The 18,112-nt window shown below is 43.2% G+C and overlaps 1 protein-coding gene across 11 annotated transcripts in view; it reads left to right on the top strand.

The window, feature by feature from the left end:
* The window catches only part of tjp1a (tight junction protein 1a), a 129,464-nt gene that overhangs the window by 20,117 nt on the left and 91,235 nt on the right, over positions 1 to 18,112 (top strand). For all 11 annotated transcript variants that reach the window (XM_077564565.1, XM_077564556.1, XM_077564554.1 and 8 more), the window contains exon 2: positions 8,116 to 8,329. In XM_077564565.1, coding sequence (XP_077420691.1) covers positions 8,116 to 8,329 — 214 coding nt within the window. The remainder of the gene's footprint in view (positions 1 to 8,115; positions 8,330 to 18,112) is intronic.

The raw sequence follows: 18,112 nt of genomic DNA, 5'->3' as shown, positions 1-18,112 counted from the left end.
TGTATCAAACTGGAAATGATTTTTGAAAAATTAATAGTTATGTTAGCTCATAGTTATGTTAGTAACAACCAAATAAATAATATAGAGCAAAATTTTCATTACAATCAAGGTTCCTTTTAACAATGTTCCACATTCATTGGAATTGGGTTAGTATAAGTGTTTTTAAGTTAACTTTATGACCCTGATGGAAAGTACAGCTCCAGTTCATAATACAGATGCAGTGTAAAAAAAAATTGGGGGCCCATCATCCTTTTTTTAAATTACAAAAGTGGTAAGATGTGTGTTTATTTCAGTCTGCGGATCTGTGAAGTTGATGGGATGTAGTTGTGTATGACAACTTGTCCTCCCAGCAAACCTCAACAAAAGACTTTGACATCTGTTGTGTTTTTCAGAGTTGTTTGGCGACATCATGTTTTTAGTGTGCTTTGAAAAAAAAAAAGATTGTTACCTTCCTCGCTGCAGGGGTCAGACAGCACCCGAATATGCCTTATGTCCCGCCTTGTTTGATTGAATGTCTATATGCCTAATCTTCGCTCTCCATCTGTCAGGCTTGTCTGGCCAACGCACAAACTTGATCCCGTCTTTTCCCATCCGCCTCTCCCCACGTGGCTTCAAACGGGCTTACACATTCTGACTTGTAACTAACAGGCTGTGTAATATTTTTCCTTGACTTTATGTTTTGTTTCCTGCTCCATTTTGAATTAGTCAAATAGGATGTTTTTTGGAACCATGGCAAAATAGTATTTGCGGAAGTTTGCTTTCCTTTCAAGGAGCTTCAATTGGGCATTAGCAAGGTTCTGTGAACCAAGGAGGATGTGTCACGCTTCTCTCGTCACCACGTGCCCGCGACAGTGGGATCTGGGCCCGTTAGCACAATGATGCATGTTCAACAGCCCCCATCACTTGGGGCTGAAGAGTCAGACGTTACGAAGCACTCGCAGCCATACACTGACAGTGTCCCTCTGTCCTTTGTCTCTTTGCATTATGGTCCTTCTCCTTATTCCCCGTGTCTTCATTTCGCCTTGCAGCCTCATGTTCCCTCATGCTTTATTCACCTGTCTCCTTTTGTTTCGTCTTTGTTGTCTTAATGCTCAAACTTTTGCTTTTGGCTGCTGAGCGTGTAAAGTCGAACTAAGTGAACTACTTCAGTGGAGCTATTTTTGGTGCATGACCATCATGTTGTGGCCTGGATGATATTAACAAAGGCATCTCATTAGCATAGTACAGTATATCCAATGCTTTATGTTAATTATATTTTACACTACAATGCATAGAGGTAGTTTTCTTTAAGAGCCACTTCAGGAAACTCAAACATATTTTGTGTGTGTGTGTGTCCTAATCGGTATATGATGACACACTGGTGTTGTCCCTGCAGCCCTTACTGAAGTAGACTAAAGTGCTCTCCATGGGAACATCTGTCATAATAAAGTGTTAGCTCATATAAGTCTAAAAGCAATGAACCCAGGTACTCGCCTAATTCATCAACTTCAACTCACAGTGAGCTGGCTTCTTAAAGAGACAACTGTGAGCTATAGAAACATTAAATACATCATTTATTGTCCTTTTAGTGGTTGTTAGAAAACATTAGGGATGGGCGAGTACCGATAGCAGGTATCGGCGTCGGTGCCGATACCAGCTTTATTTTAAGATATCGGTACCGCTTGCAGCTGTTTAATGATCAGGAACTACAAATTAGAAATTAAATGAATAGAAAATAGCCATTATTTCATGAAATTTTAAAGAAAAATAAGTTTTTGGTATATACAGGTCTTTCCTTAAAATTATCTTTTTTGGAGGGGGAAGAATCTTATGTACTAGTGGTATCGGTATTTGGTTATTGGTATCAGTGACGACTCAAGAGTTGAGTGTCAAGTCAATCTGAAAAAAGTGGTATGAAACATCCCTAGAAAACATGATCTGGAATGTCAAAATTAAAGTTCTATTTCGTCCCTCCTGAACCAGGTGGCGGTGCTGAAACAGCACATAAATCCCCCACGCGCATTCATCACTCGAGAAAGAATTCATGAAAGGACATGTCCATGGTTCCGGCTGAGGTGATCCTCCATCCATTTACTACCGCTTATCCGGGGTACGGTCGCGGGGCAGCAGCTTTAGGAGGGAAACCCAGACTTCCCTCTCCCCAGCCACTTCAACCAGCTCCTCCGACGGGATCCCAAGGCACTCCAAGGCCAGCCGAGACACATAGGCTACGTTCACACTGCAGGTCTTAATGCTCAATTCCGATTTTTTTGTGAAATCTGATTAGATTTTTTGGAGTAAGCGTTCACATTACCTATTAATTGGACCTCAGTCTGTCTGCTGTGTGGACGTAATGTGTCCACAAAGTGACCCGCATGCGCAGAAGAAGATACATTACTCACAATGCTGTGTTTGCGGAAATAAATACATATGGTCCAGCGTGTTAGTGCCACAGACTTTTATAAGTCCGTCATCGGGGCTCATATTTTTACCATCTCATATCTACAGAGGAGTGATGCAGGAGGAGGTAGAAATAATATTTTGTGAAAATGAGGCGAGCCTGGTCGGGCGCCTTAGCTCACGCATACATCTTCTTTTTTTCCGCCCCTAACGATGACGGCGCGTCATTGCCGCACGTAAGACAACTACAATTTTTTTTTACAGGTATAAGTTACTTTTGCACCATATTTACCTCAGTAGAAATGAGCCGTCTGCGTGGCTAAATTACCAATATCACTGCCACAATGTCATCTTTAGACTTCATGTTTTAAGTGGGATTAAATATAAATATAAAGTCACACCTGTTACTCGAAACAACTTTGCCAATTCACGTACATTCCCCGAGCCGAGCGGAATTCACGGATGCCTCAAGTATAAATCAAACTTAATGTTCCCGCCCGCGCGGAGCGCATATTGGATTTTTGATGACGTTGAGGTCGGATATATGTGACCTGGCCGTTCAGATTGTGGTCGCATTGCAATAATTCGGATACGTACCCGATCTAGGACCACATATGAAAGTGACCCAGGTCGGATATGAAAAAATCTGAATTGAGCCGTTCAGACTGACATAAAACAAGTTGGATACAAGTCGCCTTTGGGCAAAAAATCAGATCCGGGTCGCAATTGCCTGCAGTGTGAACGTAGCCATAGTCTCTTCAGCATGTCCTTGGTCGTCATGTATGAAAAAGGATAGCAACCGGAACCAAGTCTCTTTTACCCGTCTCGCGCAGTTCACTCACATTGTTTACCGCTGTTCTTTGCGGCTGTCGCTGGTGGCCTGTGATCTTGTTGGTCGAGGCTGCGGGTGTTCCCCGCCCCCCTTGGTATTGACGTTTTTTGTATTATATGTGTGGTGTCTAGAGTCCAAGTAAGAAAAGTTGGGCTGATTCTCAGATTGCCTTGCAGTTGAGTCATTTGGAGGCGAGTGTGATGGTAATACAGGCTCAGTTGGATAATCAAAGCCCTTCTGCTTCTCAGGCCTCTGCGGTGGTGTTGCCCTCTGCAGAGGTAACCATGCTGGATGCAACACTCCAATTGCCCTCCCAAGCTGACGATGTCGCCGAGGATGCCATCTCCATTGCGGCCTCTGGAACTTGTTTCCGGGTCTCTGAGGCACGTTCGGAAATTGACTCTGTTTCCACTGCCCCGACTTCTCCTCCTTCTGAACATTTTTCAGTTGGAGCGAAATTGGTGCAGACTATTAAGCTTAGCGCTTTCTAACGTTTAAAGTTGGACACATCTGGCTTTTCTCAGCCTCCTACAGAGTGTGGCCTCTCTCCGCTGGACTACACAACAGAATCTTTTTGGATGACGGAATCTTGTCTTTTTTTGACAGACCTTCATTCCTGTTGGTACAATTCTAGTCTTTACACTCGGCTCCCGGCGTATGGCCGTGCCCTGGCAAACATGCGGTTTCTTAATCCTATTGGTTTGGACCGTATGCCTAATGTGGAGCATTCTGTGGCTTCACTCATCGTCTCCCCTGAGGAAGCCCTTAGAGAAGCTGTGAAATGCCCTAGTCCTCAATGGCGCTTGATGGACGAAGTGGTCACTAAGTCGTACAATGCGGCGGCGGTGGTAGCACGCCTGGCCAACGCCCAGGCTCATATCCTACTTGCTTTCTCCGCAGCCTTGAGAGACAACGAAGTGGATGAGGCTACATCGTTCTGTAACATGGCGTTAAGGGACTTATCCCTCCTTTTTGGGAGCATGGCCGTGATATGTCTTTTCTCATCCAGGCGCGCCGTCAGGTCTAGTTGGCTTAATCTCCCTTGCGAGAGCCCTCCTGGAAGGAACTGTGTCACCTCCCTGTGGTTCCGGGTTAGGTTTTCGGTTCGGCTGTGACAAGAGCCCTGGAACGTACAATGTGTGCTAATGACATGAGTTTGCTAGCCTTGCCAGGACCTATGCTCCGTCAAACTCTGTGGGGGAGCTGCTCTCCCGACCGCACCTCTGTCACGTGCTGTGCAGAACTTTCGGCCTATGTGGGGATCTGGAGCTCGTCGTCTCTCATGGGGGCATATCACGGACGCCCGTGAGGTCCGTCCCTCTGGCCCCCGGTCAGCCTCGAACTACACACACCATGCCTCGTCCCTCCCGGACCCCTAAATCTGGGAGGGCCAGGGATTGAGCCCGAGGGGCCGGCCGTCGGTTACTTTTCCTGTTGACAGCTCAACTACTGGGCTGCTCACGCTTTGGACCCCTGGGTGCTGTCAACCTTGTCTCATGGGTACAGGATTCAGTTCCGACGCCAGCCTTCTCTCTCCAACCCGGAAAAGGCACTAACTCTAGATCTAGATTGCCAAGTCCACTATCGAAGCAGTGGATCCCTTGGCTCATCCAGGGGGATTCTACTCCTCCTACTTCCTCATTCTAAAAAAGACAGGTGGATTATGCCCTATCCTGGATCTGAGAGGTCTCAACCGTTAGCTCAGGGTTTTACCCTTCCACATGCTGACTACGTCGGTCGGCCGTGTTGAGAACGACCGCCCGAGGGGAATGGTTCACGTCAATCGATCTGAAGGACGTCCCTATTGCTCCTCAGCACAGGAAGTTTCTCCGCTTTGCCTACAGGGGTCGCCACTGGCAATTCAGAGTACTCCCATTCGGGCCGTCACTCATTCCCAGAGTGTTCAGACGTGTAGTGAAGGCGGCCTTTGCACCCCTGCAGTCCAGTGGCATGAAGGTGCTCCCTTACTTTGACGACTGGCTGATTTGCCCACCGTCCAGGGCTCAGGCACTCCGAGACACGCCTACGCTTCTACATCATGTGTCACGACTTGGACTTAAGGTCAACCTGGAGAAGTCCTCTTTCATTCTTTCTCAGCGGACTGTTCATCGGAATGTCGTTGGACACCACCTCTATAACAGCGCGGCCATTCCCACTGAGGGTCACAGAGCTCAGTGCACAGTATAAGGACTATGACTTTGGCTTTGAATCGTGCTGTACAGCAATTATAGTTTTGTGTCATGTCTGGACTTGATTTATCATGATTCGGATGCTGTTTGATAATTACATGTGCACATTTCCGAGATTCTAAATAATAGATGAAGTTTGCTACTGACCTGTTTAATCCAGGGCAGGAAAGAAATACTCTATTTTGGGCCTAAATCTTATGCAAAATTCATGGACTATTTTTCACTGCTGTCAATGTTTCTTGTTATTTCTCTATTTTTGTACCGCAAGATATGCGCTTTGTTGTTTTCACTGAAGAGGTTGCTTTGGGGACACGGTGAGTGTGTGCCAGCCTTTTTGTGAGTGTCTGCCTTTTTCTTAAAAAAAAAAAAGTGCTATTAAATTGTAACGACACTGCCATGACAGGCATGACTCAATATATTGCCCCAAAAACCAACAGCATCACTCATGATAAATCATTCAGAGGCCAGCCACAAGCAAGCGCAATGTTTTACTTTCATCTGTCACTCTCAATAGTTGCAATATTAGGGCTTTCATGCACAATGAATATCCAACAATTCTATACTTAATATGCATTTTCTCAGAGGAATTACCGCACACTAAATAAAAAACAATAACAAATTCTGTGACTACATGGCATAATAGCGTTTATAAGACAATGATGGCATCTCAGTGCATTTTTCTTTTCATATTAAGAGTTGACAATTTTTTAAAATGAAGTAACTTGGAAAATTCCGCACATTTTTAAAACTGTAAAAAAAATAACTTGACCCCAGTCACCACAAATATATGCATTGTTATTTAATGTATTACTGCTTAATTGTGTCACAATGACTCCTTGCACAACATGAATGCTTTTATTTTGTTAAGTTCAATACGGATTTGCATTGTAAAATGACCGCAACTTTAGTGCATGATGAACCAGACAAAATCGGTGTGCTCTTTTCATATTAAGTTTTTCTTTCTAAAATTTTTTTTTACATGAATTAACTTGTGAACTTCTGCACATTTTTAAAATGGTAAAATACAACTTGACGCCAGTCCCCACAAATATATGCATTATTATTTAATTCATTACTGCTAATTTGTGTTATAGTGACTCCTTTGAACGATGTTGAATGCTTTTATTTTGTTAAGTTCTCGGATGCGCATTGTATAGTGACGCTCATGCATTACAACGAAGCAGTGACGCTGCTTTACTGCAACAAACCAGAAGACGATATCGATGTTACACTTAACTAGCTATTTTCTGGAGTTGCTGAATAAAATATGCCTCACATCAAAATATCAAGTGGCTTGGAGTCACTCCAAGTGACAAGACGGCATCCATTCGGCTCTTGGCTCTCACAGGGTTTGAGAGTGTCCATGAATTCCTCTTTGGAGAGCTGTAGCGAGCTAGCTCTCTGCTAATCGCTCACACCGGCGCACACCGAGTGTGTTCTGTCAAAGCAGGAAAGGTGGAAGTGCTACACAGTCCAAATGGCTCCTCCACTCGAACATTATGCCCCTTAAACATTGTGTATTGTAGCTCCAGTGCAATACAGTGCATTTCTATTGGATAATTTTTATGTGGACTTTTCTGCTGCATCGCAATTGGAATTCCCTTCTGTAGAGGCTTTCCAGATAAGGGGCAAATTTATTTTAAGTACCACTGATAGACCCACCTAATGGGGACGAAATCCGCATTTGACCTATCCCCTGAGGGAGCGGTTTATATATTAGGGGTGGCACGGTTTTTGAGATGGGTGAAAAAAGGCAGGCCATGCCCAAAAAGGGGGCGGGGCAAAATGTATGAAACGTAATCTAATAAAACACATTTAATCACTACAGAGATTTTTAGGGGTCGGGGGGATTGTTAGTGCTGACATCATCTTTACATAGAGACCTTTCATATAAATGCCTATGTTCATTTCAAACGTCCCTTTAATTTCATAAGCATTTTCGCCATTCGATGAGAGTAAATATCCATAATGGAGTGGTAGAGTGGTCGTCTCCCATTCAAGTGGTTGCGGGTCCGATCCCATACCATCGCGATCACGTCAAAGTATCTTTGAACAAGATACTGAACCCCCAGTTGCTCCTGATGCTGTGTCATCGGGAGGTGAATGGGTAGTCGAATGTAAAGCGCTTTGTGAGCTTTGTAAGGTGGAAATGCGCCATATAAATGAAGTACCATTTACCATAATAAATCTATAAATATAATCTTTTTTTTTAAATTTAACATTCAAGCATCGTCACTGCAACGTCAGGTTACTATCAGTGTCAAGCATCATTGCCTAATAATAGAAAGCAAGTGACCGTTCCATACCTTACATCCATCTGCAGGCTACCCTGCTGACATTCAGCCCAATTACTCACACGTGCTTGACTGTCACCACACCCAACAGGAAATGATGTCCTTTAAAAGGCATCATGTTGTCTTCCTTTGATTCCGCGGGCATCTCTGTGTTTTTCTCTTGAATATGCATCATTTCCTGCTGGCAAGCACTGTGCACGGAAGATTTAAATCATGGTACTGAGCATTGCGGTGAATCTGGGTCGACACTGATGCGGAGACATGAGGTTGTTTAGTCTGGAAGCTTCAAGTTGGTGAGAAGCATTGTCAGTTCTGTTCTGTGTTTGTACAGCACTATTGATTTGCCCTGGGATTGCAGACACGAAAATATCAACATGTCAGAAAACAACATCAACATCATTGCACTCTCGTTCTCTTGCAGGGTAACGCCGTCAGACGGAGAGACGTCACCCTCTGGTGTTCCCGATTCTTCAGATGGGCCTATAGGTGCTACTGGGGGTGCTGGTGCTATGGCCATGCCTGCCACGTCTACCCTCTCCCTGCCCATGAGCCAGGGGAAACCTTCCTTGCGTCGAATCAAAGGTCGCATTCACCGCAGCAAGAGCCTAGACAGCATTGATCTGCTTGACGCCAATGTAAGTGACAATGTACACAGTCATCAATTAGGCTCAGGGTGTCTTGAATGAAAAGAAATCTTAAGACTATCAAGACATCCTGGAGCAAAATGAGCTGCTTAGTATCATAACATTTTATAATACTGTACATCTAGTTCGGAAGTGTGTGGTCCTATGTCCCCTCCCCCTGTACTACTGATGGCGTGGCTCAGTGGTAGATTGGTCGTCTCCAATCCGCGAGGTTGTGGGTTCCCCTGGTGACCATGTCGAAGTGTCCTTGAGCAAGAAACTGAACCCCGATTTGCTCCTAGTGGACCTGGCAGCTCCCTGCGTGGCAGCAGATGACCACTGGTGTGTGAATGAGTGAATGTTAGGCTTTGAAATGCGCTTTTGGCACTATAGCTAAAAAAAAAAAAGCGCTATATAAAGAGCAGTAAAAAATTGTGGCTCCCTCAAGCATTAAGTTGCCTAACAATGGACTATTCAAAAAGTCCTAATATAAATATTGTACTAGTGGACAGTGAAAGAAACTGACTAAAGTCATAATTGCAAACTCCCTCTTGGGCATAGTATGTAATAATTAGAGCCATCTAGTGGTGAATTTATACTTCATTCATTTTAAAAACCACTATTTATTGAAATAAATAGTGTTTTTAATTTTTATTATTGAAATAATGTGCACAAAAACATGTCATATCACATCAATATTCATTTTATAATCAGCAATTATTACATTGCTGGAGCCTTACCTAATAAAATGCTGCCATGTTTCGCTCCCATCTTCCTGCTACAGTTGCCCAAATGACAACTTTGCGAATATAGTTAACCCTGGTGGGCCTGCAGGTGGTCGTCGCTGAGTCCCGCTACTTGCAGCCCTCTGCTTTGCTCTCAAAAGCTTTTACTAGTTTCCTCTACTGCTATATAAATGAAGATGACTTGACTTGATTTGACTAGCCACTCTTGTTTGCCGCTCGATCCATCCTATGGCTTGGCGAACTCCCACCAGCCGCTCTTGTTAGCCGCTCTGGCTAATTCCAGCTAACTCTGTCTTTTGGTGTCACTTGCCGGGGTTCTCGTCGGCTGCCAAGTCACTGTCGCTAGCCGAGATGCTCCCTCACTCACACAAAATAATAATATTGGTGGTAGGATTGTGAAGTTTGGTTTCTCTGAGTCACTGTAGTTCACGTCCTTCGAAAAGCATGCGCTTCGTCTGTATTCTATTATTTGGCGACATCTAGTGGTCAACTTTTACACATTGTACTTTAAGTGTAACACTTTATATCGTAAAATAAATAAACCAGTGATGTTCCCAGTAGTTTTTCTGTGTCTGTAAAATTAAAATAAAAGACAGCATGCAATTATTGTGATCAGCATTGTCATCACTCATATGTGCATTCATTGCCTCGCGGTACTCCGGATTATACGCACCAGGTCCAACTCCAATAGTGTAGGCCAGTCTGCCAGGTTATGGTCACAGAATCACAGCGGTAGCTTGAGATGCCCATTAAATTGAAAATGTCTTTTTCTACATTCAACCGATCATCTACACTCATTACAGCCACACACACACACACACACACACACACACGCACACACACACACACACACACACACACACACACATGTATGACACAATGACCTTTGGTTATGCAATGTTTCTTAGGCTTTCAGATGAGCACACAACACATTCCATATGCCTCTCTCTATGACTGGCTTACTCTCATAAAAAGTATTAATCTAATATGTGATTGGATAAGCTGCTTGATGCTAAAAAGCCTGAGCAACTCTGGGATTGTCCATTGAGCTGCACTCTCTCCACCAGTCAATTCATGCCTGCTTGAGAGCGTGCTCATGTGTGTGTGTTTGTGTGGCGATGAGGAGCCGTTTTGGGAAAGCCACCAACGGTTTATGGGCCCCCAAAAAAGCATGCCAAAATGCGACTAATGCAAGCTTGCTGAGGCTGTTTCTAGTCAGTGGCTCTGGACCATATAGGATACTAGGATACAAATACATCTCTCTCCCTTACGACGACCAAGTATCATTTTTTTTCAAACAGACCCCTTATGATGAGTAAAAATATTGGATTAGGCTTCCCCTCCCTGGAGCCAGGCCTGGAGGCGTGGCTCGAAGGCGAGCGTCTGGTGGCTGGACCTTCACCCATGGGGCATAGCCCAAAAAGGCAACATGGGTCCCCCTTCCTATGGGCTCACCTCCTGTAGGAGGGGCCAAAGGGGTCAGGTGAGTAGCGAACTGGGTGGCGGCCAAAGGCGGGAGCTTTGGCGGTCTGATCCCCGGCTACAGAAGCTAGCTCTTGGCACATGGAATGTTACCTCTATGGCGGGGAAGGAGCCCGAGCTGGTGTGTGAGGTAGAGAAGTTCCGACTAGATATAGTCGGACTCGCCTCCACACACGGCTTAGGCTCTGGTGCCAATCCTCTCGAGAGGGGTTGGACTCTCTTCTACTCTGGAGTTGCCCCACGGTGAGAGGCTCAAAGCAGGTGTGGGCATACTTATTGCCCCCTGGCTTGGCGCCTGGACATTGGGGTTCACCCCGGTAGACAAGTGGGTAGCCTCCCTCCGCCTTTGGGTGGGTGGGGGGACGGTTCCTGACTGTTTGTGCATATGCACCAAACAGCTTTTTCGAGTCCTTGGAGGGTGTGCTGGAGAGCGCTCTCTCTGCGGACTCCCTCGTTCTTCAACGTTCACGTGGGCAATGATAGTGAGACCCGGAGGGGCGTGATTGGGAGGAACGGCCCCACCGATCTGAACCCGAGTGGTGTTCTGTTATTGGACTTCTGTGCTCTTCACAGAAGCAGAGTCTGAGGTGGGGTCTCCTATCTCTTGGGTCAAAGTTACTGTGGTGGTTGTGGTGGTTGGAAGGCTCCTCTGTGACAAGGCCCCGGGGGTGGATGAGATACGCCCAGAGTTCCTAAACGCTCTAGATGTTGTGGGGTTGTCGTGGGTTACACGCCTCTACAACATCGCATGGACATCGGGGACAGTGCCTTTAGATTGACAGACCGGGGTGGTGGTCCCCCTTTTTAAGAAAGGGGACTGGAGGGTGTGCTCCAACTATAGAGGGATCACACACTCCTCAGCCTCTCAGGTGAGGTCTATTCAGAGGTGCTGGAGAGGAGAGTCCGTTGGGAAGTCGATTCTCGGATTCTTGAGGAGCAGTTTGGTTTTTGTCCCGGTCGTGGAACAGTGGACCAGCTTTGCACCCTCGGCAGGGTCGTCGAGGGTGCATGGGAGTTCGACCAACCAGTCTACATGTGTTTTGCGGATTTGGAGAAGGCGTTCGACCGTGTCTCTTGGGGAGTCCTGTGGGGGGTGCTTCAGGAGAACGGGGTACAGAGCCCCCTGATACGGGCTGTTTGGCCCCTGTACGACCGGTGTCAGTTTGGTCCACATTGCCGGCAGTAAGTCAGATTCGTTCTCAGTGAGGGTTGGACTCCACCAAGGCTGCCCTTTGTCATCGATTCTGTTCACAACTTTTATGGACAAAATTTCTAGGTGCAACCAAAGTGTTGAGGGGTTAAACGATTGGTCGCCTGTTGTCTAGGACGATTCACGACCATCACGACGAAAGTCTAGCATGTCAGAATTTTTGCTCGTCTTGTCGCACAATGTGACATACCTACATCGTCGTCCTTTTGGTTCCGCAGCATTAACCAATAGCAAGAGGGAGCGAAACGTCAATCACACACTGACCAGCACGTTCTAGCTCCTTTTTTAAATTTTATTTATTTTATTTATTTATTTCTCCCCTGGATATCTCATGGGACTTGGCCAGACAGGTGAACCGGAACACCCCCCCAAAAAATACCCTGCTGCGCCGCTGCTTCTTGAGCTCATATAGCGCTGGCATTGTGCACATTTGTTGCCATTTAATATGAGCAACACATACTCTCATAATATCAAAAGTCACATTATTTTAGATTTTATGGACGGGAGCCATGCACCTCCCAACATTGCCATCGTCAGGCAACGGCGGAGACGAGAGAGAGGACATATACAGTATCTTTTTATAGAAGTCGGGCTGGGCTTTTCTCCCCCTTGAAGGGCGGTTCAGAGTAAATGCGTGTATCAAATGCACTGTAATAAAACAAGTCAAATATGAATAAATATTTAAGCAGTATAAATTACACAAATTATACAAACACAATATAATATTTCAGTGTTTGATAACTACCGAGCAGGGAGCGAGAGCAATGCACTCACTCGTCCCGCGTGCTCCATTTACACAAACGCACCCTTCCTGCCGCTTTTCTTGTTCCACCTCCCTGACAACCACTGCCGACGCGGTGCTCTTGACATTACAGCACGCGATGTTCGGGTGGTGTCTTGTCGGGTTCCACGACACAGAATGAATTACTCGGGTAAGCGACTGTCCTGAAAGACAAAAAACACGCGTGGTTTGAGCTTGACATTACTGATCCCTATCAGCTGACTAACACTAACCAATCAGAAACTAGCATCCATCCATCTACTACCGCTTATTCAAGATCGAGTCGCGGGGGCAGCAGCTTTAGCAGGGAAGTCTGGACTTCCCTCTCCCGAGCCACTTCAACCAGATCGTTCCCAGGCCAGCGACATAGTCTCTCGTCCCCGGGGCCTCCCGCCGCTGAGGCATGACCGGAACAACTCTTAGAAGCTAGCATACTTTAGGTAAATGCAAATTAATGGCTGAGAGCAGCAGATTTGACACATCATCTTAGCTACTTGTACAAAAAAATACCAAATGTATAAATGTGTAAATAATAATTCTGAAAACATGAAGTAGTAAATGTACATTCTAACAAATTAACTTAAATTCATTTTTTTTGTCATGTATTTTTATTACCATTTTGGAATGTGTACAGTGCTACATTCAATATTTAAAACTTACATTTAACAACAACGACACTTACACAAACATATGAAAAAAAAACAACCAGGTTGACACACTATGTTATATATACGCTACGTGTATTTCTCGTAGGTTTATAAGTTTTTTCTCGTAAATCTGCCACTTTATAAAATCACAAATTTGCGAATTGTGACTTTATAAAGTGGCAAATTTGCGACTTTCTAAAGAGTTTTTTTCTCGGAATATTACCCCATTATAAATATAAATACACACACATATTGCTGTCGTACTCCCTCCTCTGCTGATGCGTTGATAAACCTTCACAACGTAATGTTTCAATATACATGCCCGTTCTTCCTCTTTGTGTTGTGTGTGTGTGTGTGTGTGTGTGTGCACGTGTGTGCTGGCTTGCTGCGTGTTGTCTTTATTTGAAGCCGCCTGGTTGTCAGTGGCAGAGTCAGACTTGTTGTGACCATGTTTAAGAGACAGCATTTGCAGTCAACACAAATTAATGCAAGTTCACATTCACTGATGTGAAGTAGGGTTGAAAGTGGACAGAAGAAGTTGAATGGTGGGGGGAGGGGGGTGTCAAGTCAGGGACGTGCACCGAGGTGACACAGCTCTGCCACTCTAAGTGATGTCATAATTACTCACATAATCACAGCGACTGTATTAGGAGTCGCACAGCCACAGATTCTTTTTATTCAATACTAATATGATCAAAATCGAGTCGACATCAACCAGTTACTGATGATGTCATCAATCGTCATTGTGGAGTAGTAAAGTAATGGATTAATGAAATAATCGTCAGTTGCAGCCTTAAAGCTAACAATTAAGAGCAGCTTCTTGATGGTGCGATATTCTGCGATTTACATTTGATCCAATTAGTCGACTAATCATGACTACGGTGACTATTCTACAAGCAAAATAATCATTTGTGGCATTCCTATGGACAAGAATTGCTATTGGATAGCCTAAAAATGTTATGTTATTAAAATGAAACCTGATTTGAAAAATGTGTGCTAGGGTTGGGTGGTGTTACGGTAATACGTTTATTTTGCGGTGTCTAGAAGATAGCAACATTATCACTTTCATTACCATCCTTAAAAAAACAACAACAAAAAACTGCAGCACATAAGGACCTAATATGATATTAAATATAATATTTTGATTGCACATTTAAATGTGTAGTTGTGTTTTAAACTTAATATTACTTTAACTATTTAAAACTAATAGTACTCTATATGATGTTTTTTGTAACTGTGTCAGACTTTCTATTAGTCATGTGACAATCACGAGGGGCGGGTTTATAATCTCTGCTCTTCCAAATGAACATCCCGCCACCCCTTCACCACCTCAGGTAAAACTGTCTACAACCGCCACTGACAAATCACTGAAAATTCAATACAACACAAAGCTATCAACTCAAATTACATGGCCAAGGAGAGGCAATGAGTAGAATTGAGTTTCAAGAAGTGATTTCAAAACTACCAAGTTTTCATGTGGGGGCTCTGTCTCGACTGTTTCAACCATGACTGGGGAGTGACCGGGAGTGATTTAGCTCCAGACTTTAAATTATTAGAAGCAAGGCTGTTAAAAAATGTCAATAGGTTAAAAAAAAAAAATATTTTGGAAAAAAGAAAAAAGGAGAAGCTATAAGAGGTGTAATGTGTTCTCTCCTGCGTGTGCCAGTCAGCAATTGTGCAGCGGTGTTCTGCACTCGCTGTAACCATTAGAGGGCAGCCTGGTTAACATCCATATACAGAATATTACAATAGTCTAACCTGGCTGAGTAAAAGCATGACCTTCGTTAAAAGCCATAACTGAGAGAAACCTTTCGATGCTATAGAGTTAATCTGTTGTGCTATTTTAAAACTCTAGTCAACTCTACAGCAAGTGTGGTGACAGCAAGGCTTCATACAATGTGTGGAAATTAGTTGTTGTAAATAGTAACAAGGTATTAGGTTACAGATGAGGATGTTTAGGGTCATCCAAGTTTTGATAACGGCCAGGCAGTTAAGTAAGCGCTGCGTACAAGCGCCAGGGTCATTTTTCTTCAGAGGGAGGTAAATATGAAAGTCATGTGCATAAAAATGAAATGAGACGCCATACTTTTTAATGACTATACCCAGAGGAAGCAAGTACAAAGGAAAGAAAATAGACCCCAGAATAGAACCTTGGGCCACTCATGTAAAAGGGGAGCAGATGATGAATGAAATTTACTAAGAGAAACATAAAAACCTCTTTTGGACAAGACCAGAGCCACTCCAGGGCCGTACTACTGATTCCCGTGTAAATCTCCAAGCGAGAGAGAAGTATATAACAGTCAACCATGTCAAGGGCTGCTGAGAGACAGGTACTGTACGTACAACAACATGCATAGCAAGGCAACTGCAAATTATAGTGAGTCAAACGTATCCCAGATATCTTTAGGGAGATGGACAGGTTCAACATCAGTCACTAGTTCAAGCTGATAAAAACTGCAGAAAAAGTTCATTAAAATGGATTGTGAGAGGGAGATGATACGTGGCAATCTTGTCAACAATAAAAATGAGAAATTTATCACATTACTACATTACTGGTACTGTAATCTGATTACATTTGTCAGTTTTTTTCCAACCTGTTTTGGGCCATGGTACACGTTTTACTAAATTCTCATGGCAAAAAAAACAAAACAAAAAACATAAAAACTGAATAAACAGGTTAATTGTGCATCTTCTGCCACCTAGTGGAAGAGTATTTAATTGAACTGCCTGTCAATATATGTCACTGGCTTAGATTAAAGTGGAAGTCAACCTTAAACATTTCTTGACAATAATATGTTATATGTGACCTCACTAGTCTAAACATGACATTTTGATTAATATGACATGTTTGGAATATTAACCAGAATGCCACATTTAGTCTATTGGGGCTGCATAGAACATGTTATTGTCAATTTTATTTTTTATTTTTTGTGCATAAATGATTTTCAGACTAATTCAGTGAAATTGGATTTTCCGTGGCCCACTGATGACCAATCTAAAGTGAATCAGCATCAATAGGATAGGGGATGCCATCAGAAACAAATGACTTTCTTCCATCTTTGAGTATAAAAAGGAGTATAAAAAGTTGCATATTTACCTAAAACTATATAGTAGAGCCTTAGCTGCCATTAATGATTGGCACATTCACTCCACTTAGAAACGGAGATTTGATCATGCACTGTTAAAAGGCACATTTTCCCTCACAAAATCTGTGGGTTTTGGGTTCTGGCATAGAATTAATTTTTTTCTGCTCAGTCCTTCCTCTGGTGTACAAACCATTTCATACTGTGATGTGAAAATGCAGAGCTGCATTTGGCAGGCCTCACTGAAGACAAGCCAGATTTGGAGAAGGACTAATCAGACTTCACAGTTTTATCTTTCAGGACAATCCTTTCAGCAAGGACTGCCTTCAAACGTAGCCTCAAGATAAGCTGTCAATTTCTTTGCGAAGTCAACCTCCCTTTCTTCCTGTCTTTTCATCCATGTTTGCTCTCCTTACAGGCACATACAGTATCAACAACAAAGCAAAGAGAACATGATGTGTCGTCCACAGTTGTTTTCCACTAAAATGACATGACTGTATGTCTCCTTGTCCCTACAGAATATATAGGATGGTGGCTAAAAAAAAAAGCTTCAGTATCTATTTCATCCCACTGAGATTGCAGCACTATCGACTACTCGGAACATGTTACCCAGATAGTACATTAGCTTTCTTTCCTCTACCTTCCAGTAACCCACCACAAGTAGTGTATGCGTATAAGTCTCGGCATGAATAATAGATCGTAGAAATGATCTACTTCATAATGCAGTGTTTTCTTTCCTTTACTTGCAGCTATTTTGTGGAATAAAAGAGCACTGTGAAGCAGTGGGGAGAGACTGAGAAGTCTAAAACTGAGTGAAATCCTCAGGGATTTGACATGTTCATTATTTAATACAGGCTCTTTTATTTGTCATCTAATACACGCTGTGTGCCAATGTGTGCTTCACTCTGGACCACAGAGATTTGTAGGATGTGCGTTTGAGGATGTTCCCACCAGCAGGCTATTTTTCCTCGAGCGTTCTTCTCTGACATGTTTCCATATCGTTCCTTTTTGGGCCCCAGTTATCGTTGAAATGTACATTGTATCCAGCTAAGGTAAATAAGTAATGTTTCCTGGGCCATGGAGTGTACCTGATACACAAGCCTCAAGTTCACATCATTTTAAAATGGATTGTGTCAGTTTACTACTCCCGAATACAATTGTAAATGTGAAATGTAAATACAGTAAATGTGCGTAAGTGCTTAACAAACATACTTACTGTATTAGACCACCTGTCATTTAAATGATTAAACACCATCCATTGTCAAATGTGAACCAGTTCACTTGGCTTCTCTGAGAAGTCAGTAGTCACATTACTCAAACAACATTCAGCAACTATTTTTTTTCTCGCAAATGCAAGGAAATAATAATTTGCCATCTTGATTATGAAAAAATAATATTCTTCCTTTTTTTAATTTCCAGGAAAGTTTCGGATGTAGAAGCCAAATATCTCAGTAGTTTTGCTGTACGTATGCGCCCCTGTATTTTTTAAATAGATTTTTTATTTTTTGTAATTTGACATAAATTGTAAAAATAAAAGTATAATCTAATAATCGTTGCAGTATGTTGTATGAATCTTTTGGCAGTTCAGGTACCACTGTCTTCAGTGCAAAAATATTGATCAAGAAAATATTTTTCATTTTTCATTTTTTGATACAGACCATAGTGTATTATGACAATTTTAGGCAGCAGTGGCAAAAAACACATTTTGTTAAATGCTGTACATTACATATGCATTCCCTTCTTAAACTTGTTAAAACCCAAAATTTGTAACGTTGCCGTTCTCTATCGGGCTGAATCAGAGCAACGTCATTCACTTGAAGTCACCATTACAAGGTCAGATGTAAAT

This window comes from Vanacampus margaritifer, chromosome 4, assembly GCF_051991255.1.
Source record: "Vanacampus margaritifer isolate UIUO_Vmar chromosome 4, RoL_Vmar_1.0, whole genome shotgun sequence".
In the NCBI taxonomy this organism is placed as follows: domain Eukaryota; kingdom Metazoa; phylum Chordata; class Actinopteri; order Syngnathiformes; family Syngnathidae; genus Vanacampus; species Vanacampus margaritifer.
The sequence above is the reverse complement of the archived record's forward strand: the minus strand, read 5'-3'. Positions and strand labels throughout refer to the sequence as shown.